Source organism: Corythoichthys intestinalis, chromosome 12 (genome assembly GCF_030265065.1).
Source record: "Corythoichthys intestinalis isolate RoL2023-P3 chromosome 12, ASM3026506v1, whole genome shotgun sequence".
NCBI classification, from domain to species: domain Eukaryota; kingdom Metazoa; phylum Chordata; class Actinopteri; order Syngnathiformes; family Syngnathidae; genus Corythoichthys; species Corythoichthys intestinalis.
In genome coordinates this window covers 40,142,420-40,166,233 of record NC_080406.1, presented here as the reverse complement: position 1 = coordinate 40,166,233, position 23,814 = coordinate 40,142,420, and the positions used below count along the sequence as shown (strand labels likewise).

Genomic DNA, 23,814 nt, shown 5'->3' with positions numbered 1-23,814 from the left:
GTTTTTGGTACAATTGGCCCGAGCCCAATTCTTTACCCTAATTTACCCTTTACCCTGAATCAACTGTTAAAAGTTGTTAAAATTGCTCCCATTATTGCATTAGTTCCCTTCTCTCTACTTTCGACATATGAAAGTTTTAAAACTGTTTCATCATTTAAAGATAGATTCAAGTCAAGATTTTGCCGATTTAGAAGTATTTTAGATAAAAAGTTACTTAGGTTCGCGAGGAAGGTTCTCTTCAACAGAGCCGTCCTAAAAAGCCTACTGCTTTAAGATGGCGGCTGTCATTTTGCATCTAGTTATATCTATATACAGTACATGGATATCTACCATGTCTACCATATCTACCATAACATGCGGGCGTAGTTTGTCCGGCTATCGGCTACAACATGTATTATTGGAGCTACCTAGCATCGCGTTTGCTCGGCGTCACAACTTTCTTGCCTCCTCCCCGCTCCTGCTCTGCTCTGTCGTCTCGGTGAGTCCGTCTCCCTCAGACTTTTCGACCAATATAGTAACGCATAGTAACGCATGCCTTTCCGTCCTCAGTAACGGTAACGGCATTGCCAAGATGAGAAAAGTAATTAATTAGATTACCCACTACTGAAAAAAATAACGCCGTTAGTAACGCCGTTATATTGTAACGCCGTTATTAACAACACTGGTAAGGAGGCACACATTTGTGTATGTATATGATGTATAAGTGTTTGAAGTTTGTATGTTCTCTCTGTAGTTGTGTGGGGTTTTAGTTAGAGACAGACCGATTATCAGCCGGGCCGATCATCGGGACAGATATTTGGAAATTTGACGTCTTTCGGTATCTGCCTTTTTTTTTAATCCGACCGGCTAACATGAAAAACTCAATTTAAAACTAGGTTATTGCGGCTTAGATGCCGCCGTGCCTCTCTCTCCTGCAGTAGTATTCACCCTGTCCTCTGATTGGGGAAATGGTAAATGGAGTTACATTTCTATTGCGCCTTTCCACTTTTTTAAGGCCCTCAAAGCACTTCACACTATCCTCATCTACCAACGCAGTAGCAGGAGCAACATGTTTTAGTATCTTGCTCATGGATCCTAAGGTCATCAGGACGGGGAATCGAACCCACAACCTCAGGATTGGGGAACAACTGCTCTACCACTGAACCACGTCACCCCTTATTATCCATCCATCCGTCCGTCCATCATCTACCGCTCAAACCTGGGTTGGGTCGCGTAGGCAGCAACTTTAGCAGGAAGGCCTAGACTTTCCTCTAACCAGCCAGGCGTTTCGTGGGCAGCTTAGAGACAGTCTCTCCAGCGTGTCCTGGGTCGTCTCTGGGGCCTCCCGCCATTGGGACATGCCCGGAATATCTCTCCAGGGAGGCATCCAGGAAGCACCCCAGGCCACCTCAGCTGGCTCCTCTCAACGTGGAGTAGTAGTTTTCTTCCGGTTACACAATAATGCCAACGTTGATGGAACGCTTGAATGTGGATCTTCAGCTCATCAACATTGAACAACAAATGTTGATCATACTGTAATGTCCGTAACTAAGCGCGGGTCCTTTAAGAGGCGATCAGACATCAAAATTCTTTTGACACCAAACCTGTGCTTTATTCTTCATTTACTTGAAGTGTGACATGTAAATAAGTCACACACTCACAGCAAACATATGTACACCATAAATGAGGAAGTGCACCAACCAAAAATACGACATGAAGTGATAAAAAGCTGGCAGTGTTTGGCCGACTGTGTCACCTTTTCGGGTAGTCATTCGCTTCCGAACACACACATACTTGTCTCAGTGGTTCTTCCATTTTTTATGCAATCGCTGACCTTGCCATTTGGCAATCTTTATAATGTCTTGACGAGACATTGTAGAAGTTGTCGTACTTGCTCTTCGATGATACTCTCGTCGGCTTGGTCCATTTTTGCGTGTAGCAAGTGTGATTTCACGCCAAACCGGAAACATCAATTTATTTGCGCCACGTCACCAAGTGTTGACGCGTCGACCAGTCAGAAAATTGTGGAGATGCATGTCAGGCTATGGCGAAGGGTCGTAAATCGGGTCTGCCTTGGCGGCGTAGGTCTGCCGCAGAAGCATAACTCAGCTTTAAGGGAGAGCCCGGACACCCTGCGGAGGAAACTCATTTCGGCCTCCTCATATCCGGGATCTTGATCTTTCGGTCACGACCCACAGCTCGTGACCACAGGTGAGGGTGGGAACGTAGATCGACTGGTAAATCGAGAGCTTCGTCTTCCAGCTCACCCCCTATTAGGTATTATTTTCTATTTGTGTGATTCAATAAACATGCTTTAGGCATTTAATTGAAGTTAACTGTTTGCATTGTCATTTTTTTCACGCCAATTTTCTACATTTACTCCAAATAAATATTGGTTCCCAAAATCGGTTATCGGCTCTATTAAGTACTAATAATCGGTACGGGTCCTGGAAAACCCATATTGGTCGATCTCTAGTTTTAGCAGTTGCTACCGCTTCCTCACTCATTTAAAAACATGCATAGTAAGTTCAGTTAAGATCCTCAGGTTCCTTTGGAGGGCCGTTATGTCTGCAAACTAGGGCTACTGCTGTACAATGGAGCAATTATTCATTCATTCATTTTCCATGCCGCTGTTTCCTCACGAGGGTCGCGGAGGTGCTGGAGCCTATCCCAGCTAACTATGGGCAGTAGGCAGGGGACACCCTGAACTGGTTGCCAGCCAATCACAGGGCACAAGGAGACATACAACCATTCACGCACACACTCATACCTACGGACAATTTAGAGTGTTCAATCAGCCTACCATGCATGTTTTTGGGATGTGGGAGGAAACCGGAGTCCCCGGAGGAAACCCACGCAGGCACGGGGAGAACATGCAAACTCCACACAGGATGGCCGAAGCCCGGGATTGAACCCTTGATCTCAGAACTGTGAGGCAGACGTGCTAACCACTCAGCCACCGTGCCGCCAATGGAGCAATTAATCAACAACTATTTCAATAGTTAATGAATTGTTTAGAGACATTGATGACATAAAAATTGTCTGTATCCTCTTTTTTGAGTGTCTTAACAGCAAATATTGTCCGATGTATTTTTTATTATCTATACAGTGCCTTGCAAAAGTATTCGGCCCCCTTGAACCTTGCAACCTTTCGCCACAGTTCAGGCTTCAAACATAAAGATATAAAATTTTAATTTTTTGTCAAGAATCAACAACAAGTGGGACACAATCGTGAAGTGGAACAAAATTTATTGGATAATTTAAACTTTTTTAACAAATAAAAAACTGAAAAGTGGGGCGTGCAATATTATTCGGCCCCCTTGCGTTAATACTTTGTAGCGCCACCTTTTGCTCCAATTACAGCTGCAAGTCGCTTGGGGTATGTTTCTATCAGTTTTGCACATCGAGAGACTGACATTCTTGCCCATTCTTCCTTGCAAAACAGCTCGAACTCAGTGAGGTTGGATGGAGAGTGTTTGTGAACAGCAGTCTTCAGCTCTTTCCACAGATTCTCGATTGGATTCAGGTCTGGACTTTGACTTGGCCATTCTAACACCTGGATACGTTTATTTTTGAACCATTCCATTGTAGATTTGGCTTTATGTTTTGGATCATTGTCCTGTTGGAAGATAAATCTCCGTCCCAGTCTCAGGTCTTGTGCAGATACCAACAGGTTTTCTTCCAGAATGTTCCTGTATTTGGCTGCATCCATCTTCCCGTCATCTTCCCGTCAATCTTCCCTGTCCCTGGAGCAGGTCCATTTATACGGAGACTTGATTACACACAGGTGGATTCTATTTATCATCATCGGTCATTTAGGACAACATTGGATCATTCAGAGATCCTCACTGAACCTCTGGAGTGAGTTTGCTGCACTGAAAGTAAAGGGGCCAAATAATATTGCACGCCCCACTTTTCAGTTTTTTATTTGTTAAAAAAGTTTAAATTATCCAATAAATGTTGTTCCACTTCACGATTGTGTCCCACTTGTTGTTGATTCTTGACAAAAAAATTAAATTTCATATTTTTATGTTTGAAGCCTGAAATGTGGTGAAAGGTTGCAAGATTCAAGGGGGCCGAATACTTTTGCAAGGCACTGTATATTTAGATTTTTTTAATTTAAAAAAGAGAGTATATTCTCTTTAGTTTCAAAATTTAATGGTTTTTTTTTGTATACATTTACAAAAAGGAAAAACAGTATTCTATTTTTATTTATTTATTTATTTTTTTGCATTTTTTATTAAAAAAAATAGGAGAAACTTAGAAAGTCTAAATTGTATTTGTTTATTATATAAACAAAACGAAAATTTAAAGATTTCTGTTTTTAAATTAAGAAAACATTTATTTTGAAGGGAAACAAACTGTAAATATTCTCTGATTTATGTTGTCCTCGATGACAGAAATGTTCTTAAAATTTCATCCTAGTGAAAACTAAAGATAGACCCATTATTGGCCGGGTCGATTTTCGGTGCCGATATTTGGAAATGTGACGTATATCAGGTTCGGGCTATTTTTAATCCGACCAGCTGATATGAAAAAATCCATTTAAAGCTACGTAAGTTATTTCGGTTCAGATGCAGCGGCCCCTTTCTCTCTCCTGCCTGCTGTCTCAAGCACCAGTATTCCCCCTGTCCTCTGATTGGTTAAATAGCCAAAGGTAAATGGACGTACACTTGCATTGCACCTTTTTAAGGCCCTCAAAGTGCTTCATACTCATCTACCTACTGGGGATGAAGAGCCAAAAGGAACGTGGGGTTTAGTGTCTTGCTCAAGGATACTAAGATGAGAATTGAATCCACAACTTCTGGGTTGGGGAACGACAACTCTAGAACTGAACCATGCCACCCCTCAAGGGGTAGAGGCATTTCAATGAAGTTCAGTGTTTGCATTATTAATTTTTCTTAGGCCAATTCTTACACTTTTACTGCAAATCAATATCGGCTCCAAAAATTAAATAATAATCTGTATCGGTCCTGAAAAACCAATATCGGTCGATCTCTAGTGAAAACCACAAAATTCATGCCTATGGTTTACTTTTGCATGGCACACAAAACAATGTGGCGGGCCAGATCTGGCCCCTGGACTGCAATTTGACATCACTGCTCTAAATTGTCCATATGTGTTAATTTGAATGTTAATGGTTGTATTTTTGGTCTATGATCAAATGAGCAGCTGCCTCTTGGCCAGGTCAGCTGGGTTGGCTTCTGACACATTCATAACCCAAGTGAGGATAAGTGCCCGAAAAAAAAAATGGGCCGGAAAACAAATATGAATGCATTTTACGTGAATATTAATACTACTGATGCCAAATTTGAGTAATGTAAGAGCCATGACTTGCCCTGTGTGGGCATTGGAAACTCCATCTCATTTAATAATTCATGTTTACTCTGTTGTTATAGATGGAACTTAATGGCAGGGCTTTGGCGAGAATGAGATAACAAGAGTGGAAGTGAGACAATTGCGGTTACTTATTACAGTTGTCTACCACGATGACATGTTTGGCCATAACCTTTAATCTTCAACTGTCGAAATGAGTCTGTATTAAAAGAGACATTAACGCTGTTTTGTCAGCCAGCTTTGTCTAAATCCTCAAATGTATTCTAAAAGCATCGACAAGCAGCCAACGATCACGCTTGCACACACTCATTTCACATCCTCCAATTTTTTGTCCTACCTCCTCTCTGCTGTGAGGTGATACTCTAATTTAAATTGCCCGACCTTCTCTCCGCTGCTTAACTACTATTATAAAACAAGCACAAAGTAATTACTATACACCTCACACCCATAGACACACACTCAGACAACGGAGATAAGAGGGGGAAAAAAAAATCCCTAAAAAGGAGGGGGTGATAGTAATTGCTAATCCTACAAGATGAAAATGAGATTTTTAACATGGATGGCTAGAGATACAAGAAGTGGATCTTAGGTCAGTTAGAGAACTAATGGTGGGATCAATACATATCAAAGTGCTGTGATATGATTCAGAAAATTGCACGCTTTGATCAGTGGTCATTTTACATGTCAGCACTCTAAATTGCAAGGGAGTCAAAGGGACACAAACAAATGGATTTTATTTTTGGCAGGTTGAACACGAGACAGTTTTAACCATTTGTAGAGCACTCGTTTAACTCAACACTAGATGTTCGATATGTTTTGACTAGGAGTTATTGGCATTGAAAGACGAGTAGTTTGAATTAATTGGAGGTCTATAATTGTCATTCTTGCTCCAGCCTTCACCGTGTACCGACGCACTCTCTGAGCTCCTGAAGCACTGTCGAAAATCAACGTATCCAATGAACCTACTCAAATTGACAATATTGCGAAATGCCATGGCAATCAATGACTTTTGGGAAGATATATGAGTAAAAAAAATGGACTAAGCAACTCTAACATGCTAGACTGTGCGTCCTGGGCTGCTGGGGTACGGGTATTGATAAGCATATGCTTTTTCCCGTCTTCCTTAATTATATAATGATTATTCCATATTCTGTGACTGTCAATGATTCTCTTTCTTGGCCAAACTATCCCACATTCTGTAACTGTCAATGATACTGATGATGATGACTATGACAATAAATTTCATTCATTCATTCAATGGGTCAATGAGTTAAATACAATGAAATAAAACAACAACAACTTTAGAGATCAAAAATGGTCACTCACCCTGTAAAGGGTTAAAGCAGGAAAATAGTTTTTTTCTTGGATACAGCAATAATATGGACCACTTATCCCAAAGTTTCAGAAATGACAAAATCTTAATAAACATGAAACAAGAGTGGCCGTACAGCCATTAATAGACATTGACCCATAAATGTGTGTTAAGAAATATGTGAAGCACTTTGGTCACTCTAAGGGTATAGCTAAAAGCTCTATGTAAATGTTTGTAATTCAGCATTTACCAAACCAACACTATTTCACTCAAGATTCCTAAGGCTAGGGTCATTTTGAAGGTCTTAATGCACAATTCCGATTTTTTTGTCATATCTGATTTTTTGGCGGGCCCGTTCAGGCTGCCTTTGTCCATTGAGCCCTTTCCAGTATCACGCATGTGCACTAATTTGGAGTCCGAGATGCGCTGAGCAAACGGACTCGCATGCACAGGAGCATCAAAACAAATGACTACACATGACGCACATACACACACATCCAGATAGAGTGGTACGTCTACATACAAAGTTAATTCGTTCCAGGACCTTGCTTGTAAGTCGAAATGGTCGTATGTCGAGCAGGATTTTGCCATAAGAATACCTTATAATTCCAATAATTTGTTCCACAGCCCAAAAACCTACACTAAATCCTCAATAAATCCTGCTGGTACTATTACAAATGGCAATTACACTTAGCAAAACATTTAAATTATAAATAAAAATCGGAATAATAATATAATAATAACAATGATAATTCATGTAGTGATGTAACGAATCGGGTTCTAATGTGACGGACGTTTTTTTCCGTACTGGAATGCACCGCGTGACTGACGTGACAGAGAGAGAGACGGATGCGGTTGACAGTTCACTTTCACTTTAAATTTTTTCTTGAGAACACTGTCAACTGCTGTGGACAGTAGACGTTCTGAAATATATGATAAAAACCTGACGGTGGTGATTTCTTTGGCGATGTTGCCACAATAATAATTGTCAGGACTAGCGAACGGTGGTCGGAGCTGGACTGTGGAGATGTATTGTTGAGCTAGTTTACGGATGTGCACCCCACGCTCATATTTTTCTATAATTTACATCTTCATTTCAATGGTAAGTGTCACCTTTTTCCTTGTTTTACCACCTGTACCAACCTTTTTGAAACCGGTGTTGATTTCTCCCACAAGAAATCAGCCGTACGTCCGTCTGCGGTGCTGTCAAGTTGTCGTATTTCGAGCATGTCGTCGGATGTAGAAACAAGTGGCCAGTCAAATTTTACGTCAGATGTCAAAAAGATCGTGTGTCGAAGCAATTGTATGTCGAGGGACCACTGTAGTTTGCCCCGACTCCCGGCCGTGTAAGCAATCTTGAAATATTGCTCATTTGGAGCAGAGAGAAAACCGGACATTCTCAGGCTTATCCTCAACCTATTTTTTTATTTATTTTTTTTTATGACTGTTGTCAAGCCCACCCCATCCCCAAAAGCTGCGTTCAAGCTAGGCGCTAACGCTAATGCACAGCTGCACCGCTACCGTAGAGCCCTGTCTCTCTCACTCTTTGTTGACGCAATTGCTGCATGAATTCCGATGTGGGCGACTTGACAGTTTAGACCGCAGCCACATTCTGGAAAAACGTGGCCCAGATCGGATTTTGACCACATAAGAAAGTGACCTAAAAGGGATTTGAAATGGTCCACTTTTACGACATTTTTTTCCATTCAAACTGTCAAGTTAATGCCTCACTCGAGTCGGAAAAACACGAAAAAATCGGATTCGTGCATTAAGACCTGCGGTATGAACCTAGCCTAATTGATTACACTCTTTAAGCCATCACACACTCAAAAAAGAAACACCCACACACAACTGGGCAATTTGTCCATTAACACAAAACAGAAAGGTTAGGATTTCTCAAGACAGACAGTATAAGGCCTGCTTTATTTACTTAGCCACTGCCATTGACAGTGATATACATTAAATCCATTTTAACTGGCTGGCACTGAGTTATCATGCTTTTCACTGCCATTGACGGCGATAGACGTCCAATCCAATTTGACTGGGAGACTAGGATGATCGCTGCCAGCCCCTCCAGTCAAAACGGTTTGGGCGTCTGTCACCGTCAATGGCAGCCATTGAGTTCAGATCCAAAACATAGTAAGCATAACAGAATGAACGTTAACTGAATGCTCAATATGACAAATTAAATGGTTTTGGAAAATGCCGAGGGTGCATGCAAGCTTTCGCGATGGAACATTCGGGAAAGAATCAAAAGTGAAAAATAACTTTCGGATTGATGGAAGTGGTAGTGTCAGAGGAAGAAGCAACCTAAACTTATCACTCAAATACAGAAGAGTAAATGTTTTATTTAACTCGTACGAAATGTGTGATAATTGGATTAATGTGCACATCCTGCCCAACGCTTAACCACCAGTGTAGCGATGTCGTCTCTCCAGGTGACGCTATTCAACTTTTAGTGATTAGTATGACCTGAATGACTCACAATCTACATTTTAAAAAAAGCAAAGTTAATAATAGTTTACCGTTGTAATTACACATATTGCAGTGTCTAATGTAGTGATCCCCTGGAAATTGCTGGGTGACAGTCCAGAGGCTTGCCGGAGTGAATGACTCATTGACATACACTCAGGATAAAGCAGATGTACAGAATATAACAAGCAAAAGTGGCCAGATGGCTCAGCCACAAAGGCAGATCATTGGCAGTATGTAGTTGTTTAAATGTTAAATTGGTACAGAAAAAAACCCAAAACAATGTTATTGCATAATTAAGTGTGCTAATTAGGATATAAAGGCTCTGTTAGTGTTTATGATCTTGCAAACGTGCAGATTAGAGCATGTTAATTTGTCTCCAGAAAGTACTCGCCAATCTGGTTTGATTAAAATGAATGTTTATACGGAAAACTGAAATGACTTTGTCATGTTGCACCTTCCCATTACCCTTGCAAGTAGAGTTGTTTGAAAATATCGGCCACCTGATAATATCGAAAAATATCGGTATCGGTTTTCCACCAGTATGTATTCTGGGTTATAAATTATGGAGCCTTTGTGCATGGACTGGTCACAGCTTAGCACAGCAGCTGCGCTTAGAGTGACCTTTCATTGTCTCCAAACTAAGATGCTATAAATTTGCTAACTGAAGTAAAGACCCTAATCACTCATGGTGCACAGATTGAATGAACAATAAATAAAAAATAATGAACTAAAAATTCATCACATATAACTTTTGCGTCACCAGAAATGCATAGTGATCGTTTGTAGACAACTTTTAGTACACATACCATTCTGGAAGTCGAATAAGCGTACCAGTGAATAGTAACTACCTTGTTCGTGGAAAAAAATCTAAGAGTACATAGTGTATTGTTGTGTACAGTACATTATTTTAAAAGAGAATAAATGTTAAGTCTGTATGAAAGATTTGCGGAGTTAGGTCTGCCTTTGACTCGGTCTGACAGCAAGTCAGAGTGTATGTGCAAAGTTTGGTGTTCTCTTGCACTTCGAACAAGATTTAATGTTGCACTAGTAATAGCAGGACACTGAAAAAGAGCCATCGAGTCACCTCTTTGTCACATATATGGCAAAAAAGACGAGAATGAAAAACACCTTCCAAAAAAATCCCTGGAGTATCAACAAGATACCTGAGCGAAATATGGGCGGTGCCATCTTGGAAAATGTCTGCTCCAAACTTCCAGTTTAGAAAGAACATGAATTGCGGTTGACGTAAGCAGTGTGTTGACAAAGCCAAAACTGCAAAATCAAGCCAGAGGAACCTACAGAATCTCCAAAAATGGATTCAGCACGATGTAGATGAGATTGTATAATTGTTCTTATCACTTCGTTGATCATTCATGGATAAAATTCTAACAACCTGTCAGCCTGTGTTGACGTAAGGTGTAGATTGATATGCTGGCCACTTGAGTGACTAAAATGAGGTGAAATTACAAATTATATTACATTTGCCGAATGCAGAAGGGCTGACATGGATTTTGTTGTGAGAAGGAAATATTACAAAACATGTACATTTAAACTAAATTAATTCTTTATTATTGTAGATATTGATCTCAATAAAATATTTAGACAAGATTCCATTTGTTTCATTTAAAATGATTGGTGCATGTGCAAAACAGGTCAATAAATAACAATTTTTTGAATACAATTGAATACAGAGAGGACCAGGCTGACTTGCCATGGATCTTGTATATGGCGGAGTAAGGCTTCAATGTATCTGCACATCTGAATGACATGTTTGTGCACCGTCTCATCTGTAGTGACTAATTGAGTCTACAACTACGGATTATGTTTTTTTCTGGCAAGGAAATATAGGACAAAGAATATCACACACTTTTATAATAACTCAATTCAGGTCAGTGGGTGTTGCCGCTTTGCTTCTGGCTTACGCACTGGAGAAAATGTAATTCTCACTCTAATGCAACTCATTACTCCCTCCATGTACCAGAAAACATATGTGCTAATGTGTCAATTGTTTTATATTCATAGGCGAGGTGACCACGAGTCACCTGAAATAATCAACATTTTCTAGAGCATGACAGCAGTCAGTCACTATGTGTTTATCTGACAACAGTGCTGTGTTTATATCTCGTATGGATGTAAGCGGTTCACCTTCACATCAGCTTTGTGTTCTGACAGTGTTTCGGTTGTTTTGATCTGGCCCCGAGTGTGATGTGAATTTGAATGCGATGTGTGCTAAGAGTGGTTTGCCAGGGGGTGAGTGATGCACACTGACACAGACCGATGATTTAAATCTGTTTCCGTCCACTCCCTTTTAAGCACTTAAATCACATACACCGGCTGTGATGGTCATTACCATCCAGAGTCAACAAACTACTGAGAAGCGAGCCGTATACTAAAAAGGTCTGTATTTCCGTAGCAAACTATATAGTGGCGTAATAGTTACTGAACATGTTCTTTGGATAATTTACTGTATATTCGTGCCCATGGACAAATCCAGTCATTATACATAGTCAAGTGATTTTTTTTGGAAATTAAAAAAACTAAACAAAAACATGACCATTTAAAGTCCTGCCATCCAAATATGTGGACATTACATTTGGGGCCTACACAACACAAGATGTGATGTTCACATATGAGGATGCCAGGTCTAAATTATTACTGTATATGATCTTTTTTCTTTTTTGCCATTAGTCAATCTTGTATTTTTCCCCACCATCCATCCATCCATCCATCCATCCATCCATCCATCCATCCATCCATCCATCCATCCATCCATCCATCCATCCATCCATCCATCCATCCATCCATCCATCCATCCATCCATCCATCCATCCATCCATCCATCCATCCATCCATCCATCCATCCATCATCTGCGGCTTAATCCAGGGTCGGGACACGGGGGCAGCAGTTTTAGCAGGGAAGCCCAGACTTCCCTCTTCCCAGCGACTTCAGCTAGCTCCTCCGGCAGGATCCCAAGGCGTTCCCAGGCCAGCTGAGAGACATGGTCTCTCTAGTGTGTCCTGGGTCGTTCCTGGGGCCTCCCGTCGGTGGGACATGCCTGTAACACCGCTCCAGGGAGGCGTCTAGGATGCATCCGAACAAGATGCCCGAGCCACCTCAACTGGCTCCTCTCAACGCGGAAGAGTTGCGGCTCGACACCGAGTTCTTCCCGGATGACCGAGCTCCTCACCCTATCTCTAAGGGAGAGCCTGGACACCCTGTGGAGGAAAGTCATTGCGGCCGCTTGTATCCGGGATATTGTTTTTTCAGTCACGACCCACAGCTCGTGACCATAGGTGAAGGTAGGAACATAGATCGACTGGTAAATTGAGAGCTTCGCCTTTCGGCTTAGCTCCTTCTTCACCACTACGGACCGGTGCAGAGTCCGCATCAGTGCAGACACTGCACCGATCCACCTGATAATCTCCCGCTCCCTCCTACCCTCACTCATGAACAAGACCCCAAGATCCTTGAACCCCTCCACTTGGGGCAGGATGTTATCCCCCACTCGGAGAGGGCACACCACTATTTTCCGGCTGAGGACCATGGTCTCGGATTTGGAGGTGCTGATCTTCTTCACACCCGCTTGACACTCGGCTGCAAACCGCTCCAGTGAGAGTTGGAGGTCACGGCTTGATGAAACCAACAGCACCACAACATCTGCAAAAAGCAGAGATGCAATGCTGACGCCACCAAACCGGACCACCTTAACACTTCGGCTGCGCTCAGAAATTCTGTCACTTCAAATTATGAACAGAATCGGTGGCAAAGAGCAGCCTTGGCTGAGTCCAACCCTTACTGGGAATGAATTCGACTTACTGCCGGTAATGCGGACCAAACTCTGACACTGGTCGTACAGGGACCGAACAGCCCTTACCAAGGGGCTCGGTACCCCATACTCCTGGAGCACCCCCCACAGTACTCTCCGAGGCACACAGTGGAACACCTCCAAATCCACAAAACACGTGTAGACTGGTTGAGCGAACTCCCATGGACCCTCAAGGATCCTGCCAAGCGTGTAGAACTGGTCCACTGTTCACATGCATATATAAATTAATAAATTATTAATAAAACAGTATTATTACAATATGTCACAATTTTGGGCGGGCAGGCCAGGTGGACCCAATCGCAGGAAAAACACAGGGAGGCAAGGCAGAGTACTCAAAACTGTTTAAAATGTTTTAATTAGTGATGTAAGAAGGTGCGCTGAGCCTTCTAAGCGTTTGTCGAATAATGAAGGGACGTTTCCGCGAAGTGCGTACTGAGGCTTGCTTCATTTAAGGGAGGTTCCGAAAACGAGGTCTGAAGCCTCGCTGCTCAGCAGTACCACGTGATTGCTGCAAGAAGTGCTTTAAATTTTCTCGCATGATTGGACAGCTCGCTATAGTACATAAACACGTCTGGCTACATTTAAAATTTGAGTATTTGAGAGAGTTACGATCAGGTGAGAGTTTGGGTAGTTTGGAGGTATTACAGAGTGACAGGTTTAGGAGTGACAAGAGGAGGAGTAGTATAGTAGTTGATAGGATAGAGCCAACAAGAAAGGACCTCTCCTGTGTGGAAATTTTTTTGTTTTTGAATGAAAATGAATGAGCCACCCTCATTCTGTACATCAATTTTTAAGTTACACTTTTACTGTCCTCTGCCAGATTACGCTCATGCCAATTTCAGAAAATACATTGCACAACCTCTCATATTCTGATAATACCATATGGGAAATAATTTTCCACACACTACACACTATTTATTACAGTAATCCCTTGCTACTTTGCGGCTGAATTTTCACACAGTCAGTGCATCACAGATTTTTAAAATCTTGTTGTAGGAATAAAAGAGTTCTAAAAACATTTATGTACACTTTATTTTCATCTACGTATTTATGTACATTTTACACACACCCCCACACACGTGTTATATGAGAGAATGTACAGTATGTATTATTTATATTCATATTTTTAAAAAAAAATATGTTTCAAACTATTCTTTAATAATCTAATGATCCATACTGAATGCAATCATAGGATTTTATATACACTTGTTGATATAATACATTCACAAAAAAATGTATGTTAAAAATGGGGGGGGGGGGTGTGGGGGGTGACTCTATTTCGCGGTTTTTCACTTTACGCGGTCGGTTCCTGTCCCTATTAACAACGATAAGTCATGGATCATTGTATGTACATACACTGTATGTGATCATCTACATGTACATAGAGGATTTGGTCAAACAATATTTTGTAAATGAATTCCTTCCTACCTAAACAAAAAAAAAAAAAAACCAAAAAAAAAAAACATCAACAAATCACTCATGTGGTTAAGAGACAACTGACTGTGATTATGCACTTAACCAGTAGGGGGTACCGTGTTCACATGAAGCTTCGAGAAATGAACCCTTTCTCGTACCAATTGGCTGAAGTGGTTCAATGCCTCACGAGGCTTCATCTCACCATCACTAGTTAATGATAGTTAACAAAAACACAAAGTATAAACAAAAGATTAGGGACCAAAAGGGCAAAGTCCGAACAAAACTATGAGTATGAACAAGGGACTAGGTATCAAAAAATTTTATACAGGGGATGCATAAACACAAGGCTGTGGACGCAGAAATAGACAATGACGCATCAAGGACTGAACAAAAATGGAGAGCTTAAATACACAGACAAGGGGTAACGACTCAATGAGGCATAGGAGGGTGACACGATAAGCAGCGGATTGGTCAACACACAACGCACAGGCACAACAGGTGACATCAATGGGTAATCACAAGGACAAGACACACTAGGGCACAAGCTTGACAGAACTTAACTCATACCATGACACAATAAAAATGAAACGAAACATGAACATTCTGGTTGTGGCACAAATCTGAAGTGTACATATATATTCATTTATTTTTTAAATTTCAGAGTATTTAACTCATTGCAGGGTTTCACCCGAAAACTTGCAATGGCTGGTGGTAGAGAAGCCCACCGGCAGCTCACCATGTTTTTTTGGGGAACAAAATAAATACAAATACAAATGTTAAATTGACAGAAATTGTGAAATGATGATTGTTAGATGTTATTATAGGCTATGAATTAACAATACACAAAAGGGCACAGTCTTGAAATAGTTTTAACATTAATTCATCTTATGAACCGCTTATCCACACAAGGGCCACGGAGGTGCTGGAGCTTATCTCAGTTAACTTCGGGCAGGAGGCGACGTAGTGTACACCCTAAACTGGTTGCAAGCCAATCGCAGACATTTTTAACAAACAAAAATACAATGCAATACAATTCAGTGCAACAGCAGAGAGCAGGGATAGGTTTATCGCATATTGACCATTAGACGTCGCCAATGCGCTTTCAACCATGTCACCGGGCGCGGTTAAATTGTGGTTCAAATATGTGTATTTTCTATACTTTTTGTAGCACTGTTTTAGCCTGGCGGAACGACAAGATTTAATATAATTGAATGGAAGATAATAATTACACAACAATACTCTTGGCCTGGCAGGCTTAAGTACTGCATTGACGGCCAACTCATTTAAACTGAGAGGAGTGGCTGTGAATGCTCGTTTTTTGAATGCCATTGAGGGCCCTAGACAGCCAATCCCTTTTGATTGAGAGGGGCCAAATCTATAGACCCTACTCACGTGACGTCACAGCCACGCCCCCGCGCTTCGTAAATTCCTCCTATTATGGCGTGTTTTTCTGCTCGTTAACATTAATAATCAAAATGGTGAAGTCGTGTGTGGCGGTCGGTTGCAAAAACAGAGAAGATAGACGGAGAGACTTGGAAGTTTTACCGTATTCCGAGAGACCCGAAGAGGAGACCGAGATTGACTGCTGCAATTCGACGAGAAAACTGGGCTCCAAACGACTACCACAGATTATGTAGTAGTCATTTTATATCTGGTAAGATGCATTTAATATATATTTAGAGGGTTTTGGGCTGACAACCACAATTAAGATCATTGCTAGGCTAATCGCCGACAACATACACTCAGATGTTGTGAATGAACTACCTGAAAATATATAATTATAAGGGGATAATCAGACAGTTGTCATACAATTAATTTACAATTTCACTATTGAGGTCAAAAGCCAAAAAATAAATTCAACTAGGGACAATCTGGAGTAGTGCTATCGCACTTCATATTTATTACATATTATATTTGTATGTAGTGAGAGTGCTATCGCTAAACCATATTAACATTAAAAGCCCTAGCTCCACTGACAAATGACATGAAATACATTAGACTTGACAGTGGATGTTAGCAAGAACAAAAGATTTTGAATTGAAAATTTCGTAACTCACCTTCCGAGCACAAGATTCCTGCCGAATTTTCGTGTACGAGGACCTGTTTCACCCAACCAGCAACGTAGCATTTATAAGCCTCCAAGCTCTTAAAGTTTTTCAAACTTTCGTGAGAATAGGCTGATTTTGTGTGGACAAGATAGTTGTAAATATCAGGGTCAGGAAGAGACGGCAAAGGCAGCCGGTCAAAAAACATCAATTTAGGCATCAAATACGGATCTGGCGAATGGATAAACTGAAGCTTTTCCACGTAACGCCGTAAAGCATCCAATGAGTTTACGGCGTCAGATAACACCGGGGCTTCCATGAATTGCTCTATAACTTGCTTGACTAATTGAAAACAATGAGAATAGGTCTAAAAAATAGGTACAATATGGCGGCCGGAAACAGCGACACGCCCATTTTGTGACGTAGGTGAGTAGGGTCTATTGCCTGGAACTCCAGACTCACCGCTGTTCCAGCGATAGAGTCTGGCGACCGTTCCGCGGCTCAAATTTCCAGGGCGGAGCAAGTCACAGCAAACAGAGAGTGGAGTGGACCAATCAGCGACAGGCAGACGTGATGTTGGTAAAGCGACAAGAAACTAGCGTGTCGAAATAAACACACGAGGAGAGCGGAGAACAGAAAAGTTTATTCAACGTCGCTAGTGCGAGACAGACTGTTGGTTTTAGCGACTCAATGTGTTTTTTTGTCATTTAAAACTGAATTTACCGCGGACTGGAACATATTCTCGCCTCTTTCGTTCGCTGTGTCGTTGTGGAGATGACTTCCGACGCGCAAGAGTGACGTTGCTCGTTAAGAACACGTCACGCAAATGAACAAATCTGATTGCAGGGATAATTTTGTTCTGGCTCGAGTGGCCAATAAGGAGCTGGGTCCCAGACTCTTCTCAAAGTGTTTGAAAAATACAGTAAGAACAGTCTGGCCGTGCCAGGCAAGCAAATGTACACCCTATAAAGGGTGAAACTGCCTTGTAAGTTTAACAAAACCCTCACCAGCACAAGGAAAACATGCAAACTCCACACAAGAGGGAGAAGAGATTTCAAACCAGGACACCTCACCGTGCTGCCCTCAAAATTGTTGCGATAATAACACTTGAGTGCTTAATAGGCGTTACACAAAGTCATACGACCGTTCCCTTATTTCCCCAGTGAATGAGTCATGAATCTTAATGACAGGATTTAGGCAAATGCAGGATAGGTGTATCTATAAAGGGGTGCAATTTGCTGTGCATTCAAATATGGATTGCAAGGATCTGCTGAAGGTGCAATGTCATTTTAGGTCATGAGCCAGATGTACATCTGTAAATTTGCTTCTTGATCCTTCTTCTCTTGCCTCCATACTCCTATTGCTGTTTCACGACTGGATTAAAGCCCTATCTCATACAAGCTGCAACGCTCCTGATGACTTACTGAAGCTATTCATTACAGCTTTTCACATTTTGTTCTCAAAATAACATAACAGATTTGTGATTGCAGCTCATAAAGGTTACACAATCACCTTGCCTGGAGCGGTTTGTGATCTGATGTGATGATGTGAGTCGACTTCATGCCAAGTGAGGTGGGGAGGAATCACACTTTGAGGGAAGAAGGGGGAACAAACTGGGTGCTTTGTGACTAAAGAGAGATTTGTGCACGCACAGGGTATTTAGGATTTTATCTTATTTTTCCTATTCAGAAATATGGTCAGAAAGAGAACCAACATTTCAAGTCAATACTTATACAAGGTTTTACATTGTCATGGCATTCACTGAGAACGAAATGCGGAAATTGAACTTACGTTAAATGTCTAGACTGTGGAAGACCTTGCACTGTCTACAGTGCTGACACAATGACATTCTCAGTGTTATACATAAAGCAATTAAAAGGCTGGCTCTCTCCTGGCAGAATCTTTTAAATGTAAATCAGGGTGCATTTTAATACAAAACCTGTTGCCCCTAATCTGTAGTTTGATTTTTGTTCTGTTCACACACCTAATCAACATATCAGAAGCCCTTTCCTTTTAACAACATGAACATGTAAAAGTAATTTGAAAATTGCTTCACAGAGTGAACACTGTTTACTTGAATTGGAGAGACAGCCAGCGGGGCTGTAAGGGCATTGTTCCTTCCTTGCCCGGATGTTTCACCGCTAACATGAGTGCCCTGAGGAGGGAGAGGAGTAATCATAATACATCAATGTGCATTTACTGTACGGTACACCCAACTCCATTCGTCTGATGAAGATTAGACAAAACACGCAAGATGTAGCTTTAGGTGAAGCTTAGTTTAGAAAAGATAATGCAGTGGAGTACAGCTATTGTTTGTAGAGAAACATGAAGTAGATGCACATACAGTTTAAAGTTTTAAGTGCCTGTGACAGCATAAAAAAATCTTAAATGTGAATTAGAATCATATTTTGAGACGATTCGACTATATACAACAATTTGGCAAAGCGTAGATGATGAGAAATTAGTCTTTTAATCTACCGTTTATCCCCGCCTGTCATTATAGTGCTCTAGGGTCCCCACCTGGAGGATGATGTCGACAGGGTCACGATTTCATCTGATTTAGAATTCAGCCCATTGAAGGGGTGTTATTCAGAATGAGGAAAATAAGACAAAGAGAGCAGCAAAATGTCATTGTTTCAATCTCTCTCCTCCAATATTTTTACAGGATATTCTTTTTATCTAAGTATTTTGCCTCAGTTGCCAAATAAATGGTATGGTCATGACAAATAACAGTCTTGTGCTAAATGGAATATGTAACATTAAAATGCATTTATTCAGGACTACATGGCAAATTACTCAATAATGGTCAAATCTCTCGACTTCTTGCACCTCCCAAACGATAATTTATGCCACCGGAGTTAGTCCGGATTTTCTCTTTTCCCTGCCCCAGCTTCGGAGAGCGTAAACAAACCAGGAGGCGTGACAGCTAGCCGACATGCTAACCCGAACAGAGCGGCATTTCAAAGTCTTATTCTTGCCTTTCGAAGCGAAAAATCACACAAAACTACCACTGATTATGTCACACAGTGGCAGGGTTGTCGATTGTCTTCATCGATCAGCAACCCCCCTGCGGCGAGAGAGTTACAGCTCGTCGTTCCCCTGCTGCGGGCAGGAGAGCTTGTTTGCGGAGGAAGCAGCTGGAGAATGACTGCCGGACAAACCGGCTGACGTTGGAGGAGCGCGTAGCTGCCTGAGCCCAACCCGAGTATAGTGGGCTTTTGCCTGGCACATGAAGGGGGCAGAGGGGGCTGTAAGTCTGTACAATATCGAGAACCGCACAAGCATAAGCCAAGTATAGTGCTCTCCCAGCGGCCACGTGAAGAGGACCGAGGGGGGTGTGCGACGAGCCGCCGGTCGTCAACCGGGTGGCATTCTTGGTGGACAAGGAGCATTGTCAGCCACGAAATGCAAGCCACATGTTGAAACATGTGCCATGATCCCAGTAATTGCATTGACATAAAACACGATGTTTACTCACTTCCTCGTAAGTCCAATGGTCCCACAGTTGTCGGACTTGTTTTGGCCAACCTCGGGTTGAACGGGAACTTATCGAAACCCAAAAAGGCTCACACACCTCTCCCTGGTGCAGCAACAAAACCCTAAAGCACATTTGGCTGGCATGATGCGAAAAAACGAAATAATCAGCAAAATCAGCTGAATCCACAATCCATCTGTATGCTATAAAGTAATGCTCTATTGTGAGATGCTGACCTGGCTGACGTCACATTTGCATTCCTCATCAATCCAGGAAGTCACTCATTTTCATGGCGCGGGATTAAAAAAATTGAATACATAAATCGATCGCTTCCACACAGATCCAAGCGGTCCATTTCATTCAGAAGCATAAAATATCGTGTGAACTATGAAATAAACATGCTTTTTGCTGTCATAGGCACTTTAAATTGAGTGGACCACAGGAGCATGACAAAGCATTTACCTTTGTTTGTTTTAAACTAGCAAATAAATCTAATAAGCATTGTAATGTGTAACATTTTTGCAAATTCTTTATAAATGTTCCTACATTTCCTTGACTCTGTGATGTCATCAGACTGGGTCGACCTGGGGTTGACTGCTTTTGTCAGCATGAGAGCGGTGCAGCTGTTCTTCAACTACAGTTCCTCATCAACGAGGTAAGACTTAGTATTATGGGGCACTTATCTACGACTGAGAGGGGGAATTTTATACAAGAATGTAGAAGAAGGTATCAAGCAAAATCGACTTTCACTGCAGTGGGTGTTGACTGCCAGGTTACCCAGTCAAATAAATTGGACAACATTTGTCATCAATGACAGCCATTAGGTTAAACAGAACCATTATCCAAATTTGATCAGCTTTAGAAAAATATCAAATGCATTGTACACAATTGGTGGCCATGGGCATACCTCCATCACTGCTATTGACAGTGATAGACGTCAATTCCGTTTTAACTGTGAGTGCTGGGAGCAACTGAAACAGAGTGAATCTAAATTACCGTTAACAGAAGTTAAAGTATTAACAGTAAATGTTCCTGTAATTTAAAGGGCAGTTGAAAAGTTCGTCGGATTTGGGTGTATTTGCGAGAAAAATGTGTTTTTTTTGTTTTTGTTTTTGTTTCTTAGTACTCGGTCAATACTGCCTTCCTACACCCGGAAGTGTGACGTCATTTACAGAAGGCAACAAAAGACATATCGGACTTTATCCATAGCAGTACCAGCAATAGTGATATTTCAAGCGAAAGTACCCAGTCAGGATTGCTTTTTCATGACGTTAGCGATGACGAGGGCTTACAGGAAATATTATCAGCAATTAATCCTTACATGGTTGAACCTGAGGCGTCAGATGACGACAATCTACTTGGCACAGCAGACAGTGGTGATGATGCCGATTGGCAGCTCGATTCCTTAAGAAAAGAACAGTGATAAGCTTATGTCTAGCATCGTGATTTCTCCTTGAACCTTTCTTTCCCCAGTTATTCAGTTATATAATTATCAGTAATATACAGTAATATATCAGCTATATACTAGATCTAGTAATAAATGTATCAAATTCACATAAATAGAGGAGCTGTCAGCTGTCCTAGCTACCTATAGCAGGCCAGCAAAAACGACAGGTCGCACTTCAACAAACAGGTAGAAAAATTTGCCCTTCCATATCAAACAGAATTGCATCAAATTCTAGAATTAGAAAAGCCAGTAAGGGTCTAGAGTATTTACGTCTTTGAAAAACCAAGGTTGTATTCTCCTAGGCTTTCAAAGCTTTCGTTGCCTTAATCTTGAAAGCAAAGGAGCAATCGAGAAACCGGGAAGAAGTTCTTCTTCTTGACTCTCACAAGTGACAGTCTCGAGTCTTTGTGTTTCATCACTACACATCGAGATGGGATAATGAATCTCACGAATAAAACCCAGACAATCTTTATAATATATGGCGAGGATAACGTAGTGCTGGCGAGGTCTCCTGTAAATTACGTCACCAGGTAGTGACCGGCAGCGAGGCGCGTCCCTCGTTGCTAAGGTGTTGCTATGTAAGTTCCTGTAAAAACTACGTGGTCAATTCAATTTTTTTTCTGTAGTATGAGTTTTGACACAGCGAATGATGAATTCAATACAAATTAACCAAATAAAATGCTCAAGAATTGAACTCTTCATCTGCCCTTTAAGTTTAAAAATGATTTTTTTTTTCCCTATTAAAAAAAAAAAAAAAACAGTAAATATACCTTATTTTTCGGACTATAAGTCATAGTTTTTTTCATACTTTGGCTGGGGGTGCGACTTATACTCTGGAGCGACTTATGTGTGAAATCATTTCACGTGTTATTTTGGTGTTTTGGAGTGACACTGATGGTTTGGTAAACTTGTTAGCATGTTTTTATGATATAGTTATCTGAATAACTCTCAATAGGAGGGGTGTAACGGTACACAAAAATCTCGGTTCTGTACGTACCTTGGTTTTGATGTCACGGTTCGGTTCATTTTCGGTACAGTAAGAAAACAATGTGCAAAATATAAATGTGCTAGTTATTTATTACACACTTTTGTGCTTTCAACAATAGGAATATTAGCCGATGGCGGAAAACACATACAAGACTGAAAAAGCAGTTTCTGCTCTTGCACTCCTCTTGAAAAGAAACTGCTGTATTTTAAGCCAAAACAACTGTTGTGTTTGATAGAACAATATGTCTATATGCTGCCATAGCAGATTCATGGCACATGAAGCCCCCGAACTATTTTTAATTTGTCCGTTTTACCTTGAAAACCCCCGTTTACAGACGTCGCGCAACCGTTTTTCTTTTAACCCTGCCATAAAACTAAGGTAATTAATGATATTTATCATTCAAAATGTCTGTCATTTTTAGCTTAGAATCATTAATTGATGTCTAATATTTAGTTTAAAGAGAAAAAAAGACTTTAAAAAATTATTCACTCACAGATTTCAAACTTTTAAACAAATAACGTCACAATGAAAAAAATGGCGACTGGAAAAAAGTCACGGATATCTAATTCTTAACTATCGCTTAATTGTATTTTTTTGTTACTGTCGTACTTTCTCCGATATGTTAGATGATAAATAATCGATCCAAACAAAGAAAAATTGAAAATAAAACGCTTAAAGGGGTAAATAAATGAAAAAGAAAATCTAGGACCACTCCTTGATGTCTGCGATTTCTGCATCGCGACCTTGTTATATTGCCATGTTTCACCCATAAAATCCCCTCAAAATCCAGCTGTGGGCATTCACAACTGTGTCTTGATACTCAGTGATACATGCTACATGGAGTTTTTGGATCGAAACAAGGTAAGTACCCGATAACATCTCGTTAAATTAGTGGCGTCTGTAATTCTGCTCTCGCCTCCAGATAGGGTTTTGCTGTTTAAAAAACTTTTTTTTTTTTCAAAATGCCCTCCTGTTCAAATTTTTTCTTCCCCCAGAAAATGGAGATTTTAAGCTTTCCAATGATGTATCACACATGCATATCGGCCAATTTTGAAATTTGGCCAAATTGGGGGTCTCAAAGCAGAACTTCAAGTCACCTGAGTGTTTTCCGCCCTATACAAAGCTAGAATTCTGCTCAAAAAGTAACGGGTATTTAAAGATAATAATCCAACAACAATTTGCCTTTCAGACCCCGCGTATTGGTCAGCTTTCTTTCTGAAGGAAAGAAGAAAAAAGAGGTCCTATGCTAAAGGGAAAAGCAATCCCAATGACAAAGATTTTAACATGTATTTTACAAATGAAATGCCTCAATGAATGAACGGTTTTCAAAACCTTTATTGGTGGATTTTCTCAAGTTAAAGCGCCACACAGAAATTAATAAATTTAATTGTGTAAGCAGGATCTGTGTATTATTATTATTTAATTACAGGTGTTTTAGCTCATTTCAATTTATTTTACTTAAATGGGCTATTATTTATTTTACTATGTGTTTATATTTTACAAATGTGATGTA

General features: G+C 40.8%; 1 protein-coding gene across 15 annotated transcripts in view; it reads left to right on the top strand.

Annotated features, from left to right (window-relative positions):
* Window positions 1–23,814, top strand: part of stxbp5l (syntaxin binding protein 5L) — a 239,039-nt gene that overhangs the window by 103,661 nt on the left and 111,564 nt on the right. For all 15 annotated transcript variants that reach the window (XM_057852750.1, XM_057852747.1, XM_057852744.1 and 12 more), the window contains exon 3: window positions 20,440–20,521. In XM_057852750.1, the coding sequence (XP_057708733.1) occupies window positions 20,440–20,521 (82 nt within the window). The remainder of the gene's footprint in view (window positions 1–20,439; window positions 20,522–23,814) is intronic.